Source organism: Halichoerus grypus, chromosome 8 (assembly GCF_964656455.1).
Source record: "Halichoerus grypus chromosome 8, mHalGry1.hap1.1, whole genome shotgun sequence".
Classification (NCBI taxonomy): Eukaryota; Metazoa; Chordata; class Mammalia; order Carnivora; family Phocidae; genus Halichoerus; species Halichoerus grypus.
The window spans coordinates 810,540-831,993 of NC_135719.1; the positions used below are offsets into that span (position 1 = coordinate 810,540).

Consider the following 21,454-nt stretch of genomic DNA (forward strand, 5'->3'; position numbering starts at 1 on the left):
AGGGAACCGAAGGTGCGGACAGACACGCACTTCCAGGTGGGGGACAGCCTCCTCATATCAGGGGCAATAAACCAGTGGTTCAACTCCCAGCACCGGTTCAGAAGTCCAGACCGACCCGACACACATTCTTGAGTTGTGTTTACAGGACTTAAACCCCTCTGAGCACCCACACCCAGGATCAACGCAAGCAGGGGCCTTGAGGACGCCAGCCCTCGTCGGCCTCGTGACCTCACTCAGCTCGGACCTGGGCTCTGCCAGCTCAGGACAGCTTTGCCCCAATTTCCGTGAATTCTGCGTCGCGCGAGCCCCTCCATCAACATGCATCTGCCCTTAGCCTAAAACTTCCCAAGATTGTTCTTGGAGGGACGCAGCTTTGGGAAACATCCCTGGTGTTTTTGCTACTTGTTGCAAGGAAAACCCTTCCTTTTCCCACTCTGGCTGGTGGTGTCCTTTGGCTCGATGCCCCAAGAAGCAAAGCCAGTTAAGTGACGCCTCAGGACACTGGCGCCTGGGCTGGGCCTCTGAGCAGGTGCATCTGAGGGGACACAGGGCCAGGGGGCGGTGTGATGACATGGCCCGTGGCCGGAGGTCTGCTCGTGCAAGTGTCCCATCCTGGGGTCTGGGCCGGGACTCAGGCTTCCACGTCAGCAGCAGCTCTCTGTCCACAAGGGCCTGATGTCCCCCACACGCTCTGACCTCGCCCTCACACAGGTCCTGAGGGTGCTTACGGATGGGGAGGCCGAGGCTCAGAGACAGGAGTGGGGGCAAGCCTGGGGCAGGGAGCGGGACGTGGGGTCTCCCAGCAATCCCGGTCAGGCCCCTGCCTCCACACGCCAGGGTCCACCGCTCAGGGCCAGGCTGGAAGCGGGTGACATGTATGTAACAATACATAAAATCGCTCACAAGTGTGAAATGTGTCTGCTCTGTGTTCTGTACGGGACAGACCTCTGGGCCCCCAGGAATGGTCCCCTTCGTTTGCACGTGGGAGCCCAGCCTGGATGGGGGTGGCTTGTCCAGCTTTCTCAGGTTGGGGAGGTTCCAGAAGTTCAGAGCAGAGACAAGACCTGCCCTGCCCCGATGATGCCAGAGCAGGTGGACTGTGAGTGCTGCTGTGGGCAGGCCGAGGGACTGGGGTACGGGGGCAGTCACATCCTGGGCTCTCATTTGGGACCAGCGTGGCCTCCCAGCGGCCCTGGGGAGCTGGTGGGACACAGCAGCTCTTTTCGAGGTAGCCCTAGAACTGAGGCTCTGGGCCCAAGTCTCGCCCAGGGGGTGGGGGACATTCAGCGGGGCTCTGAGGCTCGGGATGGGCTGGCCTTTCCACTGCTGGGGTCTGGGCAGAAAAGGAAGTCACCTGCTGGCCCCTCCCACTTCCTGAAGAGTCCCCCCGGAGCAGTGAGGTCCCTCGGGGGCTTGGATGCGGCCCCTGAACTTGGCCGACCACAGGGCAGCCCTCATGACTCGGCCTCGCTGTCCCCGTGCCGAATGGGGATTGCTAACTGCCTTTCCGTGCATCTCCGCAGGGCTGCAGGCCCACGTGGGGTCACTCCCCGCCCGGCCTCGCTCTGTTCGGCGCTCGCCCGGGTAAGTCCTCGGGGAGACGGGGTAAAGGCTGCTGTTGGGTGCCCAGCTGGTGCACTGACGCTGAGGTCCTGAGGCCGGCTCTCTGGGCCAGCCCCGAGCCTGCGACGCGGGCCGTGCCTGCCCTTCGAGTTCTCACCTGGCAGGGACCCAGGGCTCGCGGTGACCCACCGGGGCCCTCGAGGCTTGGCCAGAGCTGGGGGTGGGCAGGTGAACAGCGGTTGGAGCAGGACAGCAAGAGGACAGGAGGAAAAGGAGAGTGAGGGTCGCCGCCACCCTGCCCGCTGCACCGACTCACAGACGTGCCTCGAGGGCACGCGGCCAGCCCAGGGCCCTGACTCGGGCCCCCATCAGCCGCGGACACTGGGGGCCCGGGGCCGTCTCCTGGCCTCTCCGGGCCCCGGCTGGCCTGACGGCGGGGTTGCGCTCTGGCACTGGGGGTGGAAGGGTGGCCTTGACCTAAGGCCAGGTGGCCTGCCTTCCCCATGCCAGCCCGCGTGTGCCCGATGGGGCGCCCCCTCTCTCCACAGCAGGGTGGGGTCCCGGCAGGGAAGGGCTGAGGTCTCGGCCTCTCTCTGTGTCCTCCCGCCCACCCCCTCCCCTTCTTTCTGAGATGGGAAGGCGGGGAAGCCCTGTGCTTGGGCTTAGAGCCGCGTGCACCCCCGAGACGCCACCCCACCCCAAGAGCCCACGGGCAGAAGGGCAGACAGCGGGGCCGGGGCCGCTCAGCCCTCCTCGCCCCTGTGCAGAGGGCTGGCTGGTTCCTGGGGCGCCCGCATCCCCCCTGCCCCCGACTCCGGTCGCAGCCTCGGCAACCGCCTGGACCCCGAGCCCGGCTTCCCTCCCAGCCTGGAAGGCCCCGGGGGCCCGTCGGGAAGAGGAGGTGCCTGCCCACCTGGCGGGGATGGCGCTGATGGGCTTCCTGTAGATGGTGATGAGCTTGTCCAGGACCACGACGGCGGTGGTGAAGACGCGGTAGGAGTGCAGAAACGTGTTGAGGAAGTCGATGCTCAGGAAGCGCAGGTCCGTCAGCCTCTCGAGCAGCCGTCCCACGCTGGCGTAGCGGATCTGCAGCACTTTGCAGGAGTTCATGGTCTTGCTGAAGCGAATGTCCACGTCATCGCAGTACAAGGAGGCGTCGGACCTGCGGAGGGAGGGAGGGCCGCGGGGAGACAGGGGTCTGCACCGATGAGCCCGCGGCCATCTCCCCAGCCGTCGCAGTCTCCCCAACGTGCCGCGGATGGGTGGACGGACAGATGGACGGGCGGGCGGCTGCCGAAAGACTGGCTGGACTACTCTGGGGACAAGGAGAGCGTGGGAGGGCGACACTGAGCAAGAAGGGGACACCGGGACGCCGGTTCTACCTCCCGGCAACCGCCCACGTATCCGGCGTAAAACGCCTCAAAACTCTGGACAAAACGTAACAAACTTAGGAATAATGTGTTCCTGAGATCACAAGGTAAGAGGATCTGCCCGCACACGCTCACGGCACCGCTATTCAAAACCGCCCCAAAGTGGAGGCGACCCTGGGGTCCGCCCGCTGCTGAGAGAACAGCCCGGCGGGCTGTGTCCACGCGGGGAGGCTCGCTCGGCTGGGAGAGGGCACCACGTGCGGGGAAGGGCCCCAGGGCCGCGGGTCTCGAGGACACGCCAAGTGAGGGAATCCAGGAGCAAAGTCCGCACGTCGTTCGACTTTGTTTATGTGAAACCTCCCGAACAGCCAAGTCCAGCCACACAGAGAAGGGCTGGCCCCCAGGGGGTGAGGGACTGACTGCTAACATGCATTTCTGGGGGCTCTTGGGGGATGATGGAAACATTCTGCAATCAGGCAGTGGTGATGTTTGCCCAACATACTGATGTGCTAAAATCCACTGAACCGCACACTTTAAAATGCTGAGTTTTATGTTACACGAATTCCATCTCAGGAAAAACTAAGCAGGAACAAAAAAGCTATAAGGGAAATTCCTAGGGGCCAAAAATGAAAAGGAATTTGGAAACCATCCGATGCTTTATGTGTCTTTGGGGCATCGGCTGCTCATGGATACAGAGCGCCTCAGGTTTCCATGAGGAAAGGCAAGGCCCGGGTTCCGTGGCGGGAAGGGTGTTGGAGTGAGACCCCCACAGAGGGCTGAGGACGTGGGCAGTGGCCTCGAAAAATCTACCCACTGCGGGGGAGATGCGAGTGTCCTGGTTTAGCCCAGACTCCGGGGGAAGGGAGGACGGGGCACGGAGGCTCCTGAGACTATTTGCTCTCTCCGGGGCTTTGCAGTAGACAGGTACCACTGTGGTCTGGGAGCCCCAGACGGTGTGAAGAGTAGTTCCAGGCTGTGGGCCCCCCAGGGCACTGCACCGCCAGGCTCTGCAAGATCTTCATAGATAAATCCTTCCAGAAAATGAGCTCACAAATCAAAATTATGAGCCATGCGAGGAATCAAGCCCCCATGAGCGACAGTCAGCAGATGGAACGCATCACTGAGTTACGGCCCCAGGAGTCTAATGCTTTCTGACAATCCTACTACCTTCTCTTCTTACCTGTGATTTCTCCCACTAGCAACCCACCCACAGCTGTCCATCCTTCAGCTCAGGATGAAGCCAGCTTGCCACGGCCGTTGGTGAGGAACCTCCAGGCTGGGCGGGGGCAGGAGGGGGCTCCCTAGCAGCGCTGTCCCTTCACCTTGCCGGCCTCCACAAGGGAGGCCATGCCCCCCTTTAGCTCCCCCTTGGCTGCCTATTAAAGTACGAGGGTAGGTCTTCAGCCAGCAGCAGATCACTGGACCTCAGGTATTTGACTAAAAGTAAGACTTCCAAGGTTGGGCAGGTGTCCTGGACTTTCCGGAGTCCGGCATCCCTGGCCAGAGTGATTTCCGCATGGCGTGGGATCCCAGCAGGAGCAACCAGCTCTTCTGGGACCTTCGCATTGGATCTGGTGGCGGGACGTCTCCGTCCTCTCGACAGGTGTCAGGTGCAGCCGACCCGGTCACCTGACGGCCAGGCCCGCACGGCTGCACCCTCTCAGCTGGGAGCTTGAGGTCAGGGACCTCTCCCGGTGTGGCGGGAGCTGGAAGCCCCGACCGCTGTCCCGCCATGCAGCGCCTCCGGGCGGTGAGACCACGGGAGGGGCGTTCCGTCCTGTCTTGTGCAGCTGTGGTCTCTCAAATCTGGACGTCGTGAGTGTCTGAGTCATGGTTTCCGAGTGGGCGTGGCCCCTGAGCAGCCTGGGGTCAAACACAGTGCCCGCTCCCAGCGGGTCCACGGCAAGTGCACGTAACCCCCCCGGAGCCTCGTTTTAGGTCTCCTTCCTTGTGCCGCGTTTGCCCTTCATCCTCACTCATGGGCAGCCGTACCTTCCTACGCATGGAGTAGCTGCCTGAAATCTCTCGCGTGTCCTGGTGGGACACGATTCGAAGGATACAGAACAAATAAAAGATAAGCCTGGAAATCTTATCAAAATGAGCTTCCGGGGGTAGGGGATCTAAAGACTTAGGAATTCAGCTCATACAGGTCGTCGGCAAGAGCAGGTGTTGCATCCGGGGTCTGGTGAAGGACGCGAGGCTGGGGGTTGGAATACACAGTTCTGAAGGACACCTGTCACCCCGAGTCCCCTATGTCATTAGACATGGCACTTCCCCTCCCTTTCCTGATCTGTAACTTGTAAAGAGTAAGGTCTACCTCACAAGGCTTTTGCAAACATTTAATAAAGGGACCCAGGGTGGTGTGCGGTGCAGCGCTCTGTTCGTTCGGGTCGTAAATGGGGTCACGGGTTCTCCTGGGGGTCTCCCGTCCAGCAGCACAGATACTGCCCTTTCAAGGCCTTCTCCGGACATGTCCCTGGGGTTCAAAATGTTCCCGGGAAAAGAGACCACTTTTACCGAGTGCCTCCAACGGGCAGGGCAGCGGGGATTCCTTCCAGGATGAGGAAAGAGCCACAGAGCTCGTGAAGACACCACAGTTTGGAAGGACCTTCCCGGAGAAACAGATGGAATGACGCCTTCCAGGGAAACTCCGCTGCAAGACGCAGACGCTTCACGAAACCTCGGCTTCGTGGGTCCACCGTGACTCAGGAAAACACGATCACCTGAGATCACAAAGATTTCCTGGAAGTTGAAAATGAGGTTGTGGAACCAGCGGCCGGGGCGCTCGGAAGCCAGCGGAGGGACGCCCCGAGTGCGCCCGAGAAAGTGTCCCAGCTCCGGCAGCAGCAAAGGGGCTAAGCCAGCGAGGGAAAACGTAAGCCCCACGGGGATGCAGAGAGGGACCGGCGCCGGGAGGCTCCGAGGAAGGGGAGATGGACACAAGAACGAGACAGAAGACGCGTCTGCAGGCGGGAGCGCTCCCGGTTGGTGGCACCGGGCCCGCGGCTGAGGGGCTCCCGCACGGCGGTCCGTCCCAGGAGCGTGGACACCTCCCGCGCCCGGGCCCCAGTGTGTCCGGCCCGGGCCCGCCATCCTCATGGGGACTGCTGGCCCCTCTGCAGCCATTTGCTTCCAGCACCTTCTCTTTGGGCTCCTGCGTCTGGATGGGTAGAGAAGGCTGGACACACCGCCCGTCCCCCTTCTCCTCTGTTCTGAACTGGCCGCCCCTGTCGGTCACAGGGCCTCTGTCCACTGTGCAAACCCAGCCTGGACTCCAGCCTCCGTCAGTAAAACGGGAGAGTGCGCTGCAGGGGCCCCCGTTCCGATGACTCCCTCGCGGGCCGGCCTGAAATATCGCCGTGGTCCATTAGCGGCACCTGCGGCGGCCCCGCGGGAACGACGCCAGCCTTCCCGACTGTGGGCTCAGCCCGGCTTCTCTCTTCACTCTCGTCCACGCTTCGGGACGGAAGCTCCAAGCGCGTCCCGCCTCCGGGCGCCGCCAAGCAGCTGGGCTTCCGGGAGGGCGCTCCACCTCGAAGCCCCCGTCCCTGAGGCCACATGCGGGGACCGCCATGGCGCCCCGGAGCCTGGGGCAGGAGCGGTGAGGGTCCTCAGCTCTCTGTGTGGCTGTGGATCCTCCTCTCGCCGGTGTCCACCCGCGCCCACGCTCCAGAGCTCCCGGACACGCGTCAGGAGGCAGCAGGGGACGTCATGCCTCTTCATGCCGCAAACCCTGGATCAGACCACTCCTGAGTCCGTCTGATGTGGGGGCTGTGCCGGGAGCTCAGAGACACAGGGAGTGTCCCCTGCCCACTGGCCGTCCAGCCAGGCCCTCGGGGCCCACGCGCTCCCCGTCGGAGTGGCAGCTGGGGGCGCCTGTCGCCACCCGGTGGAGACCCCGACTCTTCGCCCGTCACGTTACCTTTCTCTGAGCCCTGCCCTCCCTCCGCCCCGTCGTTCACGAGGCAGATCGTGTAAGAAATCCCAACAGCGCAGTGAAAAACGAGAGAGAGCTGCAAGTGGGACGGACGAGGGAGGCAGCTGTGTGTGGGACACGCAGACACACGGGAACCCTGTGGGTTCGAGTGCTGAACGTGCACGGAGGGGAGGACCCAGTGGGCACCAAGTATTCAGGACACGATGTGCTCCAGGCACGGGGACGCTCAGTGCTCATGCCCGGTGACACCCCGTCTGGCCCTTCACCCTCGCCCCGGGCCGGGCACACCCGCGGGGACAGCTCAGCGCAGACAGGTATGCGGCCGGCCAGGGGTCTCCGCGGGTGGACCAGCCGGTCGGGCCTGCGCGCCGGGCGGGGAAGCTGCTGGGGCCAGAGACGCCGTGGGACCCAGTGTGACACCCACTCCAGCCCGGCCCCGGCTGCTCATGCGCGTTCAGCACCGACGCACTGGACTTGGACAGGCTCCTTCCTGTCCCAGGACCTTCGCCTGGCAGTGAACACGGAGGCCGGTCGCCTCCCCCACGACACTCCGCTCTGCCGGTCCTGCCGCCCTACGGGGCTAATCATCATCCCCAACGCACACGTGCTATCCTGCCTCTGCACCTTCGTTCACGCTGTTCCCTCCTCCCAGAGCGCCCTTCCCCTCCATCATCTTCACGGCCGGCTCTGGTGTCCCCTCTGGGGGGCGTCCTCCCCAGCGTGCCAGGGGCCGCCGCCCCACGGCTCTCACAGACCGAGGACGCCGCACATGGCCATGCCTGCCCGAGCCGGGGGGCGAGCGTCCTCGGCGCGGTCACTCTGGCTTGGACGCTCCCTCCTCTCTGTCACCGTCATAGCTTAAAACTTGCTATTTTTCCTTCACAGGTGACGCCTGGCTCACTTTTGCCGCCTGGATGATGCATCCTCGGCAGAAAACAAGCACGCGCCTGCCACACGTTTAATTCCACGTGTGACTGTAATTTTCTCGTTAAAGCAAATCCGCCCTGTGCCTCGCCGCATCCAAGACAGACGGGGCGCCCGCAGCCGCGCCCGGGCCGCCGAGAGAATTCAGCCAGGTTCGCGCTCCCGCCGCCCGGGCTCAGGCCAGCACGGTCTGCTCGGGAACAGGGCCTCAGGATGCACCTCGGAGCGCAAGGATGCGCCTCGGCAGGCTGGACTCCGCTCAGCGAGCTTCCCCGTGGGTCGTGTAGGCATCGCCCCTAACCGCAGAAACGACACTAGCTCTTTGTACGTGAAACCAAAAACACAGACGCAAGCTCCTCCTGCCCCCAAACAAGAACACACAGGCAGGAGGTTGGTAGGGAGGTGTCATCCCCTCCCACCTACCCGTGAGAAGCCCGAGCTCAGAAGCACCAAGTGACTTGTTCGCCATCACACAGAGCAGGAGCCGGGGACCTGCACGTTCCGGCCTTCCTTCCGATCCCGCCAGCCCCGGCCCTAAACGGTGCGCTCACGGAGCAGAACCATACCCCGCTGGTGTGCACGACCCTGCCTCGGCTTCACCAGCCCTGTCCTCACCAAGGCTCCGGGTGCAGCGCCTTCACGCACCGGGCTGAAGAACGCACCCGCCGCTGCCCTGAGCGCACCCTTGAGCCTCAGAGACAGTGGGGCACCCAGATGTCCGCGGCTGCACGGCCCGGGTGAGATTTGGGTCCCGGCATCAGCAGGCTCCGAGATCAGAGGTTTGGACAGAGACCCACGGGCCGCCCGGACGGGGCAGGAAGGAGGGCGAGGCAAGGGGCAGGACAGCGCATCGCTGGGGGGGAGGGCAGCAGGCCTGGTGCAACCTGGGAGCTCCGACCGCGTGCTCAGTGGATGCCCCCCCGTTCTGCCCCCGTGATCGCTCAAACGCCGTGGCCCTGGAGCCTGTGTTTCCGAAATGTTCTCATCTTGTAATTAGGAAAAAAAAATAGTTATTAAAATAAATGCATCAAGCTTCACTCCTGTTACCATTTAAACAGCCGACCACAAAAATCCACGTTTTAAACACAACAAAAATGAAGCCGGAGCCCCCATTCGAATACATGTTAACTTAAAACAAACAAGCACACAGATGCCCCGCAAGCCCCGAAGATGGAGCCCGGCATGTCCGGGAGACCCGCAGCCGGCGATCCAATGCCCCACTGTGGCTGCGGCCGTGGCCGTCCCCGGGTCGCGAGCCCGCCGGGCTGCAGGACACTACTTACTTGATCATCTGCGGCACGGTGACCTTGGAGTTCTCCTCGAATGCGTTCATCATCAGCCCGTTGCACCGGATGTTATCCACACACTGGAAGCAGAGGGGGGGGCCCCAGGGTCAGAGCCACGGCCACCACCCGGGCCCCACAACAGCTGTGCCCAGGGAGCAGCTCGCGGGCCCAGCCTGACGCGGGGTCCTCACGCTGGAGCGTCGTCCTGGCAAGGGCAGGTCGGCTGCAGCCTCCCTTCACTCCCACCGGCGGCCACCTCCGACTCCAGCGACCTTTCGGGGACTCGCCTGACCTCCCGGGGCCTTCCTGTCCCTAACTTCGAAGCGCGGATGACGCCTACCTAGCTGGGTTGTCGGCAAACGGGGGCACCCGACCCGGCCGCTCTGTCGCTGACCTCTGGGGCCTGGCGGGAAGGGCCAGGTCAGGTCCACCGTGGCCGGCACCAGCCTCCACGGCCCTGCGCACACGTGCACGCCGTCCTGCACCCTGGTCCTCTCTCAGCCACGGCCACGCTCTGGGGCCGCAGACGGTTTCCACGTTCGAAACCCCGTCTGGGAGAGGCCAGGCTGCTGGGACTAGGGGCACAGAGGCCCACGTTTCCCTCAGCCCCGGAAAAACTCAAATCCACATTCTGCTTCGAATAAGAACTGCCCCCAAACGAAGAGTACATCTCTGGGGGGTCCTTTCCCCTCTCCTCGCCCCTGCCCCCCAGCCTTCCCCTCCTAGCCGCGGGCACATCTCACAATGTCCTGGTTTCGAGGGCGCGTGTTTCTGGGGGCGCTGGCAGAGGGGCCAGCCCAGCGGGGGCGGCCCACCCGGTCTGCTGGGGACCAGCGTCCCGTCAAGGCTGGACCCCCCTCCCCCCGTTCTTTGGGACGGGGTCAGTCAGAGGGCGGTTCCTGTTCCTTGCACTTCCCAGCCCAGCGTCTCCAACCCGCGGCTCTGAGGCTCCCTTCAGCTCTGGTTCTATCCGCAGCAGTGGAAAGCCGGGTGCCTGGTCGAGGACAGGGCTCCCCGGAGGCATCGGGATCCCAGGGGAGGGCTGGGGACCCCCACCGCCATCGGCACGGTTTCCTAGTTTCCGGTTTTCTCTGGGGTGTGCTGGGAGCTTTGAGAACAGGTGCTAGCATGCAGGAAGAGCGGATACTCGCTACGCGCCCCCCTGACCTGTGTCGCCCTTCTGGCATTTCCAGATGGGCAGGCAGGCCAGAGGGCCGGGGGAGCGGGCAGTCTGGGCAGCCCAGAAGTGGGGCATAAAAACCAGGGCTGGGGGGCCCACCATTAGATAGAGCGGAGCCTCTGCCCCAGGCCTCCCGCCCCCAACAGGGGGCATCCCAGCTTTGCTGTCCCCTTGCTCCCACCGTCCGCTGCTCCCCAGCATGCTCGCCCAGTCTGCAGAGGGCAGCCCACAGACATGGCCTGGACGAGCTCCCCGCTTCGGGGACAGGCCTGCGCTAACCCCGGGAGAGGCCTGTCCCGCAGCCCGGGGCCACTGACAGCCTCTTCCAGACTCAGCCTCTGCCCTGGTCCCGCGGGAGCCCACAGCCCCCTGGGTCTGCTCACCGGTCCCTGGGAAGTCTCTGCTTCCCGTGCGTGCTGCTCCCAGTGGGGTGCGCCGCCCTAACACGTGTGCAAAGGCAGAGGCCAAGCCTTCTCTCTGCATAGCTGACGCTAGGCCTTGCAGGGCCCTTCCTGTCTCTCCAAACTCTGTGATGCCCAGCATCCTAGGGAGGTGGTGCTCAGACTTTTCTGTGCGTGCCAACGGCCTGGGGCGTATGTGCTAAATGGCAGATTCCCAGGCTCGTGCCCGAAATTTGCATCTAGGAAGTCTGTAGGGAACCCCAGGGGAGCTCAAGAATCTGGAGTTTTAAAAATCACTGTAGGGCATGATCCAGGTGCAAGGGGTTCCCCGCCCAGACTCTGCCAAAGGGAGGGGACGGCCGGCCTCAGCCTTGGCCGGGGCTGGACCCGGAGGACACTTGCGTCTTTTCCATCAGAACCCTGCCCCCAGGGCCCCAAGAGCTCAGGCATGACGGGACTGCGTGCTTCCAGGAACAGGTGATCCTGCTCACCTGGCTGATGTCACTGGTCCACGCCGCCTTCTCCTGTCTGGACGAGGCCACGAGGATGACCGTGAAAGGCGGGGAATCCTTGGGCTCCACCCCGATCTTAAAATCCAAGTGGTCTATGTCTTGGTTGGATCCTTTGGCTTCCAGTTGCAAAACATGGAGTTAGCAGAATGAGCGGGGCCCTTTGTGAGCTGGGAAACACCGTAACGATGCCCTCCCTGTGTAACCCGCGGGCGAAGGCCCCGCAGCGGCCCCTCGCTCCCTGCAGAACATCTCCTCCCCCCGTCGGTGAGGAACCCCCACTCCAGAGATGAGCCAAGGCGTGGGCTGAGGAGTCGTTCACGAGCACGCGGGGCCGTCCCAGCGGCAAAGCCGGGGAGCCCGGGCTGGGGGGTCGGCCTCTGCCCTCATTTCGCCAACAGGCAGCTGAGGTCCAGAGTGAGGACATCCCAGAGACATGGCAGCCGCCGCGAAGCCAGGACTAGAACCGGCCTCACCGCCAGACGCGCCCGCTACCCCCAGGTGAAACGGAGCCAGAAGGGGAACTTCAGATCGTCACTGTTTATGGGCCGGACTGGACATTCAGCTCAGTGCCGAGCCTCCCAAAGCCAAAGTACATTCTAGGTATTTTTGTTACTATTCCTAACCTGAGAACTTCCTTGCACTCTCGGGAGACTAAGAGCACAGTTTATGGGTGCCTTCCAGGGTGCCCGCATTAACTGGGGGTACAGCGAGTGGGGTGGGATGGTGTGGGGCCCCGTTCTGCCGTCGCTGGCTATGTGACCCTGGGGGGCCCTGCCCCCCCCAGGCTGCAGACCATGTCCCGTACAGAGTGGACGTGACGTGTCTGGGGCCCCACCCTTCCAGTTCTGACACTCAGAGTTTTCGGGTTCTGTGCTGGGCACGGGAGCCCCTGTTCCGGGGGCGGCTCAGGGTTGGGACGGTGCTGGTTGCTCTGGGAAGCGGGGTGCTGTGAGCGAGCGCGCCGAGTGGGGAACATGACCCTTCTGCTTGAGTCTGGGCTTTCCCGTGGCCCAGCTGCGGCCAAGATTAGAGCAGGTCAGGCGCTCCGGGTGGACCGCGTTACACGTTTGTCCTGCCCTTGGGGGCAGCGTGGCTCGGCTCCCAGGGCAGGGGCAGCAAAGGCTGACCGGGACGTGTGCGTGAGTGTGGACGGGGCCCCGGACCCCCTGCAGACCCCCCAATCTGAGGTGGTTCAGACACAGCCCCGCCCTGAGGCACCCCAGTCTGGGGAAGGGCAAAGATGCAGAGTCCTGTTGGGGTCCCCCCAAGGCGAGGGCGGGGGGGACAGAGCAGAAGGGACGCGAGGACCAACGTCAGCCCAATCAAGAGATAGTAGTGACCCCATCCCCCAGTGACGCCCGGGGAAGAAAATCCCACAGAACCCCTCCACACCAGCTCGCCCGCCCCCCACCTCCCCACCGAGTCCCCCTCCCTGCTGGGGCTGCCACCCCATGTGTCCCCACTCCTCCCACTGGAGGACAGAGCCGTACCTCCCCGGCCCCTTCTGCATGACCCAGGGGAGCCACTGTGCGTGGGACCCACGGACACGTGAATGACGGGCGCTCACGGGGGTGCTGGGACCCCAAACAGAACGGGCCCGAGGAGCGTGGAGGGAAACGGGACAGTGGACGGGGGCTCCCACCTGCTGGCCGGCCTCACTGGGTCCAGGACCGGGACCGCCACACCTCAGCGCCCTCCCTCCCCCCAGCAAGACTGGGCCGGGGCGAGCGGGTGTCTGCTGGGCGCACACAGGCTCATGAGCGGCTCGCACACCTACCGTCTTCCTCCGTGCTCTCTGGGTCCTCCAGCAGGGTGCAGTCGATGAGGGAGATGACCCCATTCTGAAAGACAGCAGGGACCACCTCCAGTCAGCGGGGACACGCAGGGCAGAGCCCCGCATATCGGGGCGGGACACGGCCCTACAGCTGTGCACGCACATACGCACACGTGTGCGTGTCGTGTTCCCCGTGGGCTTTGTGGTTTTCGTGTTGAAGGACATTATCCTCACGTAAGAAACCCCACGAGGTGGATGAGGTGGGACCGTCTCACATGGGCTCCCCCGAATGAGGGTCCAGGGACACCTACAGCAGGGCTGCATTCTGCGCAGGCTGGACCCCCCGAGCCTGGGCCGCACCTTCACGTTACCAGTTGGGACACACGGCAGTTGACCGGATGCGTCACAGGTCCCATTCTGATTTTACAGGTAAGGAGAGGAGATCCAGGGGAGGGGTCTGGCCCGAGGTCACCTGGCCGCTAGCGCTGGGGTCGGGGAGAGCCTCGAGGCCTGACCTCGCCCAGGTCACTTGCTGGCTGCCTGTTCTGAGGGACACCTGGGAAAGCGCCTCCCATCCTCGAGTGTGGGAGCCTCTCCCGGGTGTGAGACAGCCCGATTCCGTGAGGAACAGGGGCCACGACTGTGGGGGTGGAAGATGTCGATGCCCCACCCCCTCAAAAGGTGAGGTCGGCTTTCCTCCCCCTCGAGTGCGGGCTGGGCTGGTGGCCTGCTTCTCGGATGGCGTGCACCTCCTGCTTGCTCTCTGGGTGTCCCTCGGACCACGTGTTCAGCCGACTGCCACGTGGGGAGGCCACCCCGGGAAGGCTGATGCAGCCCCTGGGCCTGGATGCAACCCCGTGAGACCCTCACCCCCTGCCACCCAGCCGAGGGGCTCCAGGCCGCCCGGCTCGGCATCTGAGAGACCATGACTGCCGTGAGCCACTCCGTCTGGGGGTAACTTGTCACCCGGCGCGGACACGTAACGTGAGAACTGATGGCAACAGAGACCCGGCCATGGCGTTTGCAGGGCAGGCTGCCCCTGGGACGCAGAGGCGGCCCCAAATCTTGGGTTCTCGCTTTGCTCTTCGGCGGCCTCGGCGAGCCCCCAGGCTTGACCGTCTGCAAAGCCCCACGTTGCTCTGACGGCCTCTTTCTCCCGAAGATCCTGCCAAAGTTTTAGATCTTGGGACGGGTCTCAGGGCGTCGGGAAGCGGCCTGACTTCAGCCTGTGGTTTCGGAGCACAGGCCCCGGAGCCAGACGGCCGGCCTGGGTTCAAAGCCCCGCTCTGCCACGGGCGGGCTTCTAGACGCCTCTTACAGACGGGGAAGGAACAGCATCTGCTTCAGCGGGTTGTCTCGGAGGCGCATGCACGTGAGGTGGGCGGGTAGTGCCCGGCCCACGGTGATCACGCGCGCGCTCGCGGCCACGATCGTTGTAGTTCATTGCGGCAGCAAGAGTGACGACGATCTGCACCCGCCGAGCTCACACCGCGTCCCAGGCGCTGGACATGCGCTTTGCACCCGCTCCCTTAATCCTCACAGCACCCCCTGAAGCGGTGTCTTCACTCCCATGTGCAGATGGGTAAACCGAGGCTTGGCGGGCACCCTCTAGTTGGGGGCCCTGCGGGCGTTGGAACAGCACTCCCCTGTTCTTTATGCTGAGGGGCTTTAGAAGCTCAAACACCCCTGCCCCAGCCGAAACAAGAGAAAACTCACAAACAGAAAAACACACGTTTTCAGACTCGGTCTCCGCGCGACCTGCCCCGCTGGCTGCCGCCTCCTGGGGGACATCCTCCCGCCGGTGCAGAGCCTCGCGGCAGAAACCCCGGAGCTAATAAACAAGGAAAGCGCTCCCTGCTCTCGTAGCAGCTCACGGGAGCTTACGGGCCAGGCATCCAGGGTCTGGAAGGACGGTTTGCCTGATGCTCCGGCACCTTCCGGCCCTTTCTCGGCTGCGGCGTGTTCAGACGCCAGGTCCGCCGAAGCAAGCTTCCAGGGGAGCCCTGCTCAGAGGCCCACGTGCTTCGCCTCAACCGGGCACCAGCCGCCCGCCACCTGCGCCCCCGCAGAGCCCCTGCTGGGGAATGTTACCCCTAGTCTGCAGACGAGGAACGGAGGCAGAGACGGGGGCCAGAGCCTGAACTCAAAGCCGCGAGATACGCAAGCTGGGGAGTAGGAGATCCTGCCCACGGTGCACCTTTCCCCGTGCCGTTTGAGCAGCCATGAGGACAGGAAGGCGGTGCCCCAGGGGAGAAAGAAGCTGACGGCAGGAGCCAAGGCCCTGCGGTCTGGGAAGGAGCAGGAGGGGCTTGAGGTGCCGATTCCCCTCACTTTTTCCCTTTTTGACCATTTCATCGTGGGGGGAAGCTGGAGTGCACTGCCCCCCACCACAAACGATGCAGTTGAGCTTCCCGCATTTGGGGAAATCGCAGGGCTGCCCTCATCCGCGGCCATGGAGAAGCCTCGCCCTTGGAAACCAGCTTCGCGATCACGGCATCTCCCCTGACGGGTAAGTGTTCCCCTTTCCTTGTGGGATGGGCCAGTTAGCTGAGTGTGTGGGGTCTCGTGTGGGGCCGCGAGGTGCCGAGGGCTGGCCGTGTGTGTGAGCACCTCCGCGGCCTGCTCGCGGGGCCTGGACGTGCCCGGTGCTCTTGCGCCCGCGCCGTCGGGCCCGAGGAGGCCCCGGGAGCGGCGGTGTGAGCGCCTCCCGAGGGAGGGAAAGGGTCCAGGGCTGTCTCACCCGGCCCCTCCCGCGCCGCGGCGCACGCACGCACACACACATGCGGGTGCACCCTCAGGGCTTCGTCGGGACCCCCTGGCTCTTCTGCCCTGGCACCAGCCGCTGGGCCCTCTTGGGGTCCCGACACCACTCACCCTCCCATTTCCCAGGATCTCTCCAGAAAACCCCACCACGGCCGGCTCCCTCCAGCCCGCCCGTCGTACCAGCGCACGCATGTGCACTCCGTGTCTCTGCCCACGGGTCCTGGGCAGGGCGGTGCCCACCACGAGCCCCCCGCAAGCCCCGCCCCAGCGGCCCCTACCTTGGTCAGGTGGAGCTTCCCACCAGAGCCCCTGGTGCAGATAATCAGATGCTTGGAGAACAGGAAACACTGCCGCTCGCCCTCCTTCTTCAGGGACAGAGACCCCAGGCGGCCCCTGGTGATCTTGCCCTTCTCAGACATGGGCACCTGGATGAGGGAGCCTGTGGGTGGGGGGTAGACCCTGAGCCCAGTCCCAGAGCTGCGTTCACCTCTGGCCAGCTCGGCAGCTGCGGCGGTCCCAACGCCGGGACCAGGGAGTCCTGGTTCCTGGCAGCAGGTGCGCACGCCGGACGATGCTCCCTCGGCCCCCTCAGCCCGATGGCAGAGGCATGCTGAGCAGGGCTCCCGGCAGGGCCCCCAACCCCCGGCCAGGGCCTTGGCAGGCGGAGGAACTCTCCAGGGCAGGACCCGTGTTGCGGGCACGCAGGGCTGGGCTGGGTGTGGGGGGCAGCACACGTGGGGAGCTGGCCCGGACGGATCAGCACCGCGCACAGCCCCGCGGCCCGCGCCGGGCAGACATCACCAATCAGGTGCGGCCCGTGGGCTGCAGAGCCAGACTGAGCCCCATCCCGGACACCGGGTGCTGGGAGCAGGTGCTGGGGACGTAGCCCCCTGCGCCCCTGCGCTGGCCCCCGCCCCTGGCACACACAGCACGCAGTCCTTCCCACCTACTCAAGGCCTTCCCGGTAGGCATGGGCACGCCCCCTCCTGCGCCGCCTCCCTCCTCGGCCGCCTAGCTCCAGCTCATTACCGTGCTCCTGAGTGCCACTCCCAGCCCGGAAAGCCCTTCCTTTCCAGCCCGAGAACTCCTACTTGTCCTCCCCACCCCCCACCCGCTCTGCCCCCTGCCCGCGTCCATCCCTGTCTGGACCCCTGCCCTGCGTCTGTCTCCTCACGGCCCCTGACCCCGCAGGTCTAGTCTCGGGGTGTCCCTGGAGCCCAGCGTTGGCCCGGCATGAACGAGGCAGGTGCCAGCGCTGGATGCATGACTAACGAGTGAGAAAGGGCTTTCTGGATCCCCCTGCCTGGTTCCAGGTCCAGCACGGCCCCATGGGAGGGGAGGAAACACTCTGCTTGGGGAACAGAGCAGATTCCAGGTCTGTGGGGACGCTGCCCGTGCCGGAGCGGCCATTCTTTGGGCATTTCCAGCGCGGGCCCGGTGCGGCTCAGGCAAGCAGACCGAGGCTGGGGAAGGGTACGGGGGCCACGCGGGGGCTCAGAGCAAAACTCCAAGTTGAGGACGTGTGCAGAGCCAGCTGCCCAGGCTGGGCGAGGGGCTGGCAAGCCTTTCTTCTGGTCAGAGTCCCAGGGCCAGACAGAAGGACCTTGGGGCTTGCAAGCAGAAGCCTCTGCCCACAGAACGTGGGCCTGGGCGGGGCACCCCTCAGGTGCAACGAAGCTCCAGCCGCCCCGCGTGGGCAGCCAGCCCCCTCCCCGGCCCTCACTGGGGCTGTGCCTCCCAGGCGCGGCTCCCCAAGAGGCCAAGGATGACGAGCAGAGGACAGAGGGACTGAGCCACACTGCCTATGCCAGAAATGCTTGTGATCCAGGGCCGGTCTGTATCTGTCGTCGTCCTCGGCTCCCTACTCTCTCCCCAAAAACACGTGTCAGCGTTTACTAGGACGCACGACAGACACACCAGACCATCTGGGAAGAAGCGCGTCTACCTCTGGAGGGAAGGAAGCCGTGGAGGCCCACAGGACCCGTACGTGGATGTGATGCCCACAGCCCTCCAGTGGCCTCGGGACACTCTGCAGGCACGGCACTTGGAGGGGCCCGGGGGCCACCTGGGACCAGGGGGTGGGGGGGCCTACCTTGTCTCACGAAAGTCTGGCTGGTGTCCAGCAGGATCTCGCAGCCTTCAATAATCATGCGCTCAATGGCGAGGTTTTTCCGGATGTTCTCCGTCTCGCTCACTTCGTCATGCATTATCCTGCAGGGACGGGAAATAAGTCAGGGGCAGGAGGAGGGGACGCCAGGCCTCTGGCCAGACCCAGTGGGAAAGCCTGGCCCCGAGGACTCTCAGAGCCTGCAGTCATGAAGGGGGAGAGGACACACATTTCAATAGTGCCCGCTGTGTGCTGGACACTCTACAGGCAGGCATGGTCTCCTTTTCTTCTTCTGGAAACCCAAGGAGGCAGGCGTTCTTGTTTCAGGGAAAAGGAAATGGAGGTTAACAGTGAGAAGCAGGTCTGTCTGATCTGAGAGTTTGAGCCATGTGCAACCGAATGGCAGAATGGGGAGGACGATGGGAGCTCAGCAAACATCCTTTGTTCATTACTCTGCCCCTTATCCCACTACTGGCCTTATTTCTACCCACAGAACAAACCAAGCTCATCCCTGCCTCAGGGCCTTTGCACTTGCTGTTTCTGCCCCTTGAATGCTCTTTATACGGTTGTTTCCTTAACGCTGTTTGGGTTCTGGAATGGCTGAGTTTTGGAGCGCTGGCAAGCCAGCTGGCTCAGGGAGACACTGATTGCAGTTTACCTCCACAGGCTCCCGCACATCCGGGAGGGAAGCCGGACACAGCATGTCCCTCATCTGAGCCTACGGACAACTCTGTCCTGTTCTGACTGCCGCAACGCCCCTCCTCTCCAGCAGGTGGCGCCATCTACCTGCTTTTAAATAAGCGTTTGGCGGCGGCGGCGGTGGGGGGGGGGGTAGGTGTTGGGGAAGAGGCGCGTGGATTCCCAGGGGTCGGGAAGGTGATGAGCAATTTTGCGAGGAGTCTGTTAGAAGTGCCGCCTGCTCCAGGAGGGGCTGATTCCGCGAGTTAAGGGCTGGCAGTTCCCGCAGGGACGTTACCCAGTTCAACCCCAGGACAACGGGAGGGGACACTGGTCAGGCTGGGTGCGCTGGGGGAGTCAGCACGGCGAGCAAGTGCTGGAGGCGTCCGGCCCTTAGTCCCCCCACCTGGGGGCTTTCACGGGGGCGGGGGAGAGAACGGGTTTCATGCCCTGGCCCGACGTCCGGCGCACGGCAGGTGCTTTGGTGAAGAGCGGTGATCAGCGGTGGAACTCGGAAAGCACTGTTATCTGTTGCTTCTTCTGGCTGCGGGACCCGGGCTTCGGCATGGGGCCTCGGCACCCCGGCGATGCTGTCCACAGAGCCCAGCCCCAGCCCGCCTCCGGGAGGGACGTGGGACCCGGAAAGCAGCCACGGCTTGGGAAGCAGCCGCAGGGGATGGGAACCACCTCTTCTCCAGAGGGTGAGGAGTCTCCCCAGCAGGGCTGTTGTTCGTGAAAATACGGGGGTGGTTCCAAAGCAGCGAACCTGGTTTTGCCGTGAGACACGTGTGGACTGCCGCTGCTCAGACCATGCCAGCCCCGGGCTGGGGTCTGCGTCGGGGTCCCCAGGCTGCACGCGCAGCTGGGGGCTCATGCACACGGGGGGCTGGAAGTGCTGCCCGGTTCTCAGGGAGCCCGGCAGGTGGGGGTCAGGAGGATGGAGGGGCAGGCCCAGAGGCGGGTGGGAGCCAGTCCCAGGGAGGTGGGTGTTTGTGAGCACAGCCAGGGGGCCTAGAAACTCTCCTGGGGCCCCGGGCAGGGCGAGGGGGAAGGGCTGATGTCGCGGAGACGGGAAAGCCCCCTTCCGTGCACTAGGGCGGCGCTCTGGGGCAGGTGCAGGTGATGGGGTGGGATGCGTGGAACCCTGGGGGATGGGAATCGGGGTCTCAGGCCAAGCACCTTGGCCCATGTCTGCCCCCTGCACCCCTGTGTGCACGGGGACAGGGCGCCCCACGGTGACGAGAGCCTCACTGCCTTACAAGTGCCTCAGGCCTTCTCCTTGGGGAAGAGAGTGCAGGATGTGGCTCCCTGGGACTTGGAAGGACAGAGGTTTTGTGAGTCTGCAATCACCCTGCTAACACCGTCGCCCGCCCTGGCCCCGCGGTCCTCCCTCTGCCCAGTGCTCCACAGCCTGCGGGCCGATCCTTCGCAGCTTCCGGCAGCCCGTCTCTGGGCACAGGGCCCCTCCTCACGTCCGGCCCCCGCACCGTGGAGCCCCCGGGGTGGTCTCACCAGTCTCGTGACAACCCCTGACCTCCAGACACCAATGCCCTGCTTCCCTCCCACCATCTCTGCCACAGCTGTCCAGCTCCGGTCCACGAAACAGGAAGGACTCCCCTCCAAACCGCCCCTCCTGCACTTTCCTCCACCCTCCTGGCTGCTCAGCCCAGGACCCTGCAACACCCGCTTCCCCCCTCAGTCTGTTCCTCCAGCTAACCTGCCAGAGACTCCTGCTGGTTCCACCTTCAAAATGCCCCTGGAATCTGAGCCTCCTTCCCACCCCCACGGCCACCGTCTGCCACTGGCCACCGTCATGTCGGGGTGTCACCAGGGGTGCGGGGGGGCACCTGAGACCCGATCCTTCTCCCCCAGGGTCCTGGGAACACAGCCTGCTCTTCCACCTGGGACCCTCAGCTCCTGCGCTCGCAGAGAGAAGGCTCCCCTGGGCTCTCCTGGGCTTTGGAGACTGGGAGGGGGCAGGTGGGGGGCCCCGACTGCAGGCCCCCAGCTTGTGTCCCCACTGACACCGCAGGCTGCAGACCAGAGTCTTGGGCATGTGGAGCCACGGGGTTGACAGAGCCCCACTGGAAGACAGAGGAAATGGGCCTCCGTGAGTGTCCTTCTCCAAACCCTCCGTGCCAGGGACACACCACGTGTGCCATCCTGCCCGATGCCCACCTGGGCTAGAGTCATAAACCTCTGCTTGTGGAGTCTCTGCTTCCCACTGCTGTAGGCTGAGCCCGTGCCTCCGAATCCTAACCTGAACAGCAGCTTTTGCCACCTGGGGCTGGAACTCCTGGAGGGGCATTCTCAGCCCTGACCTGGGGCCTGGCCACCGGCGTGGGGCGCCCAGAGATCAGGCTCACCTGGACAGTTCCTCCAGTTTGGATTTGGCGTAGTCCAGGCTGTTGCGCTCCACGTGCTCATGAGGGGTGTGCGCCAGGAGCTCATGCAGCGTCAGGATGTACCTGGGAATCTGGTGCGGGGGGGGGTGGGGAGAGCAGGGGGACAGGGAGGGAGACAAACAGAGGGACCGAGGAGGGATGGAGACAGACGGAGGAACAGAGACAGTGGGACAGGAGGACAGGGTGGGACAGAAGAGGAATGGAGACGGTGGGACGGGGTGGGGCAGGGAGAGACAGAAGAGGGATGGAGACAGTGGGATGGAGGGCAGGGAGGGACAGAAGAGGGATGGAGACAGTGGGATGGAGGGCAGGGAGGGACAGAGGCAGGGATGGAGACAGTGGGACGGGGTGGGGCAGGGAGGGACAGAAGAGGGATGGAGACAGTGGGACGGGGGGGCAAGGAGGGACAGAAGAGGGATGGAGACAGTGGGACGGGGGCAGGGAGGGACAGAGGCAGGGATGGAGACAGTGGAATGGAGGGCAGGGAGGGACAGAGGCAGGGATGGAGACAGTGGGATGGGGGGGCAGGGAGGGACAGAAGAGGGATGGAGACA

The 21,454-nt window shown here is 64.2% G+C and overlaps 1 protein-coding gene across 2 annotated transcripts in view; it reads right to left on the reverse strand.

Moving 5' to 3' along the window:
• The window catches only part of RASGRF1 (Ras protein specific guanine nucleotide releasing factor 1), a 101,698-nt gene that overhangs the window by 26,606 nt on the left and 53,638 nt on the right, over positions 1-21,454 (reverse strand). Inside the window, exons 8-15 of one of the 2 annotated variants that reach the window (XM_036068685.2) lie at positions 20,862-20,971; positions 17,803-17,921; positions 15,989-16,149; positions 12,951-13,014; positions 11,153-11,289; positions 9,078-9,160; positions 2,477-2,725; positions 1,721-1,777 (exon numbers count right to left, since the gene is read on the reverse strand). In XM_036068685.2, the coding sequence (XP_035924578.1) occupies positions 1,721-1,777; positions 2,477-2,725; positions 9,078-9,160; positions 11,153-11,289; positions 12,951-13,014; positions 15,989-16,149; positions 17,803-17,921; positions 20,862-20,971 (980 nt within the window). The remainder of the gene's footprint in view (positions 1-1,720; positions 1,778-2,476; positions 2,726-9,077; positions 9,161-11,152; positions 11,290-12,950; positions 13,015-15,988; positions 16,150-17,802; positions 17,922-20,861; positions 20,972-21,454) is intronic. The other variant, XM_036068686.2, reaches the window with a different exon arrangement.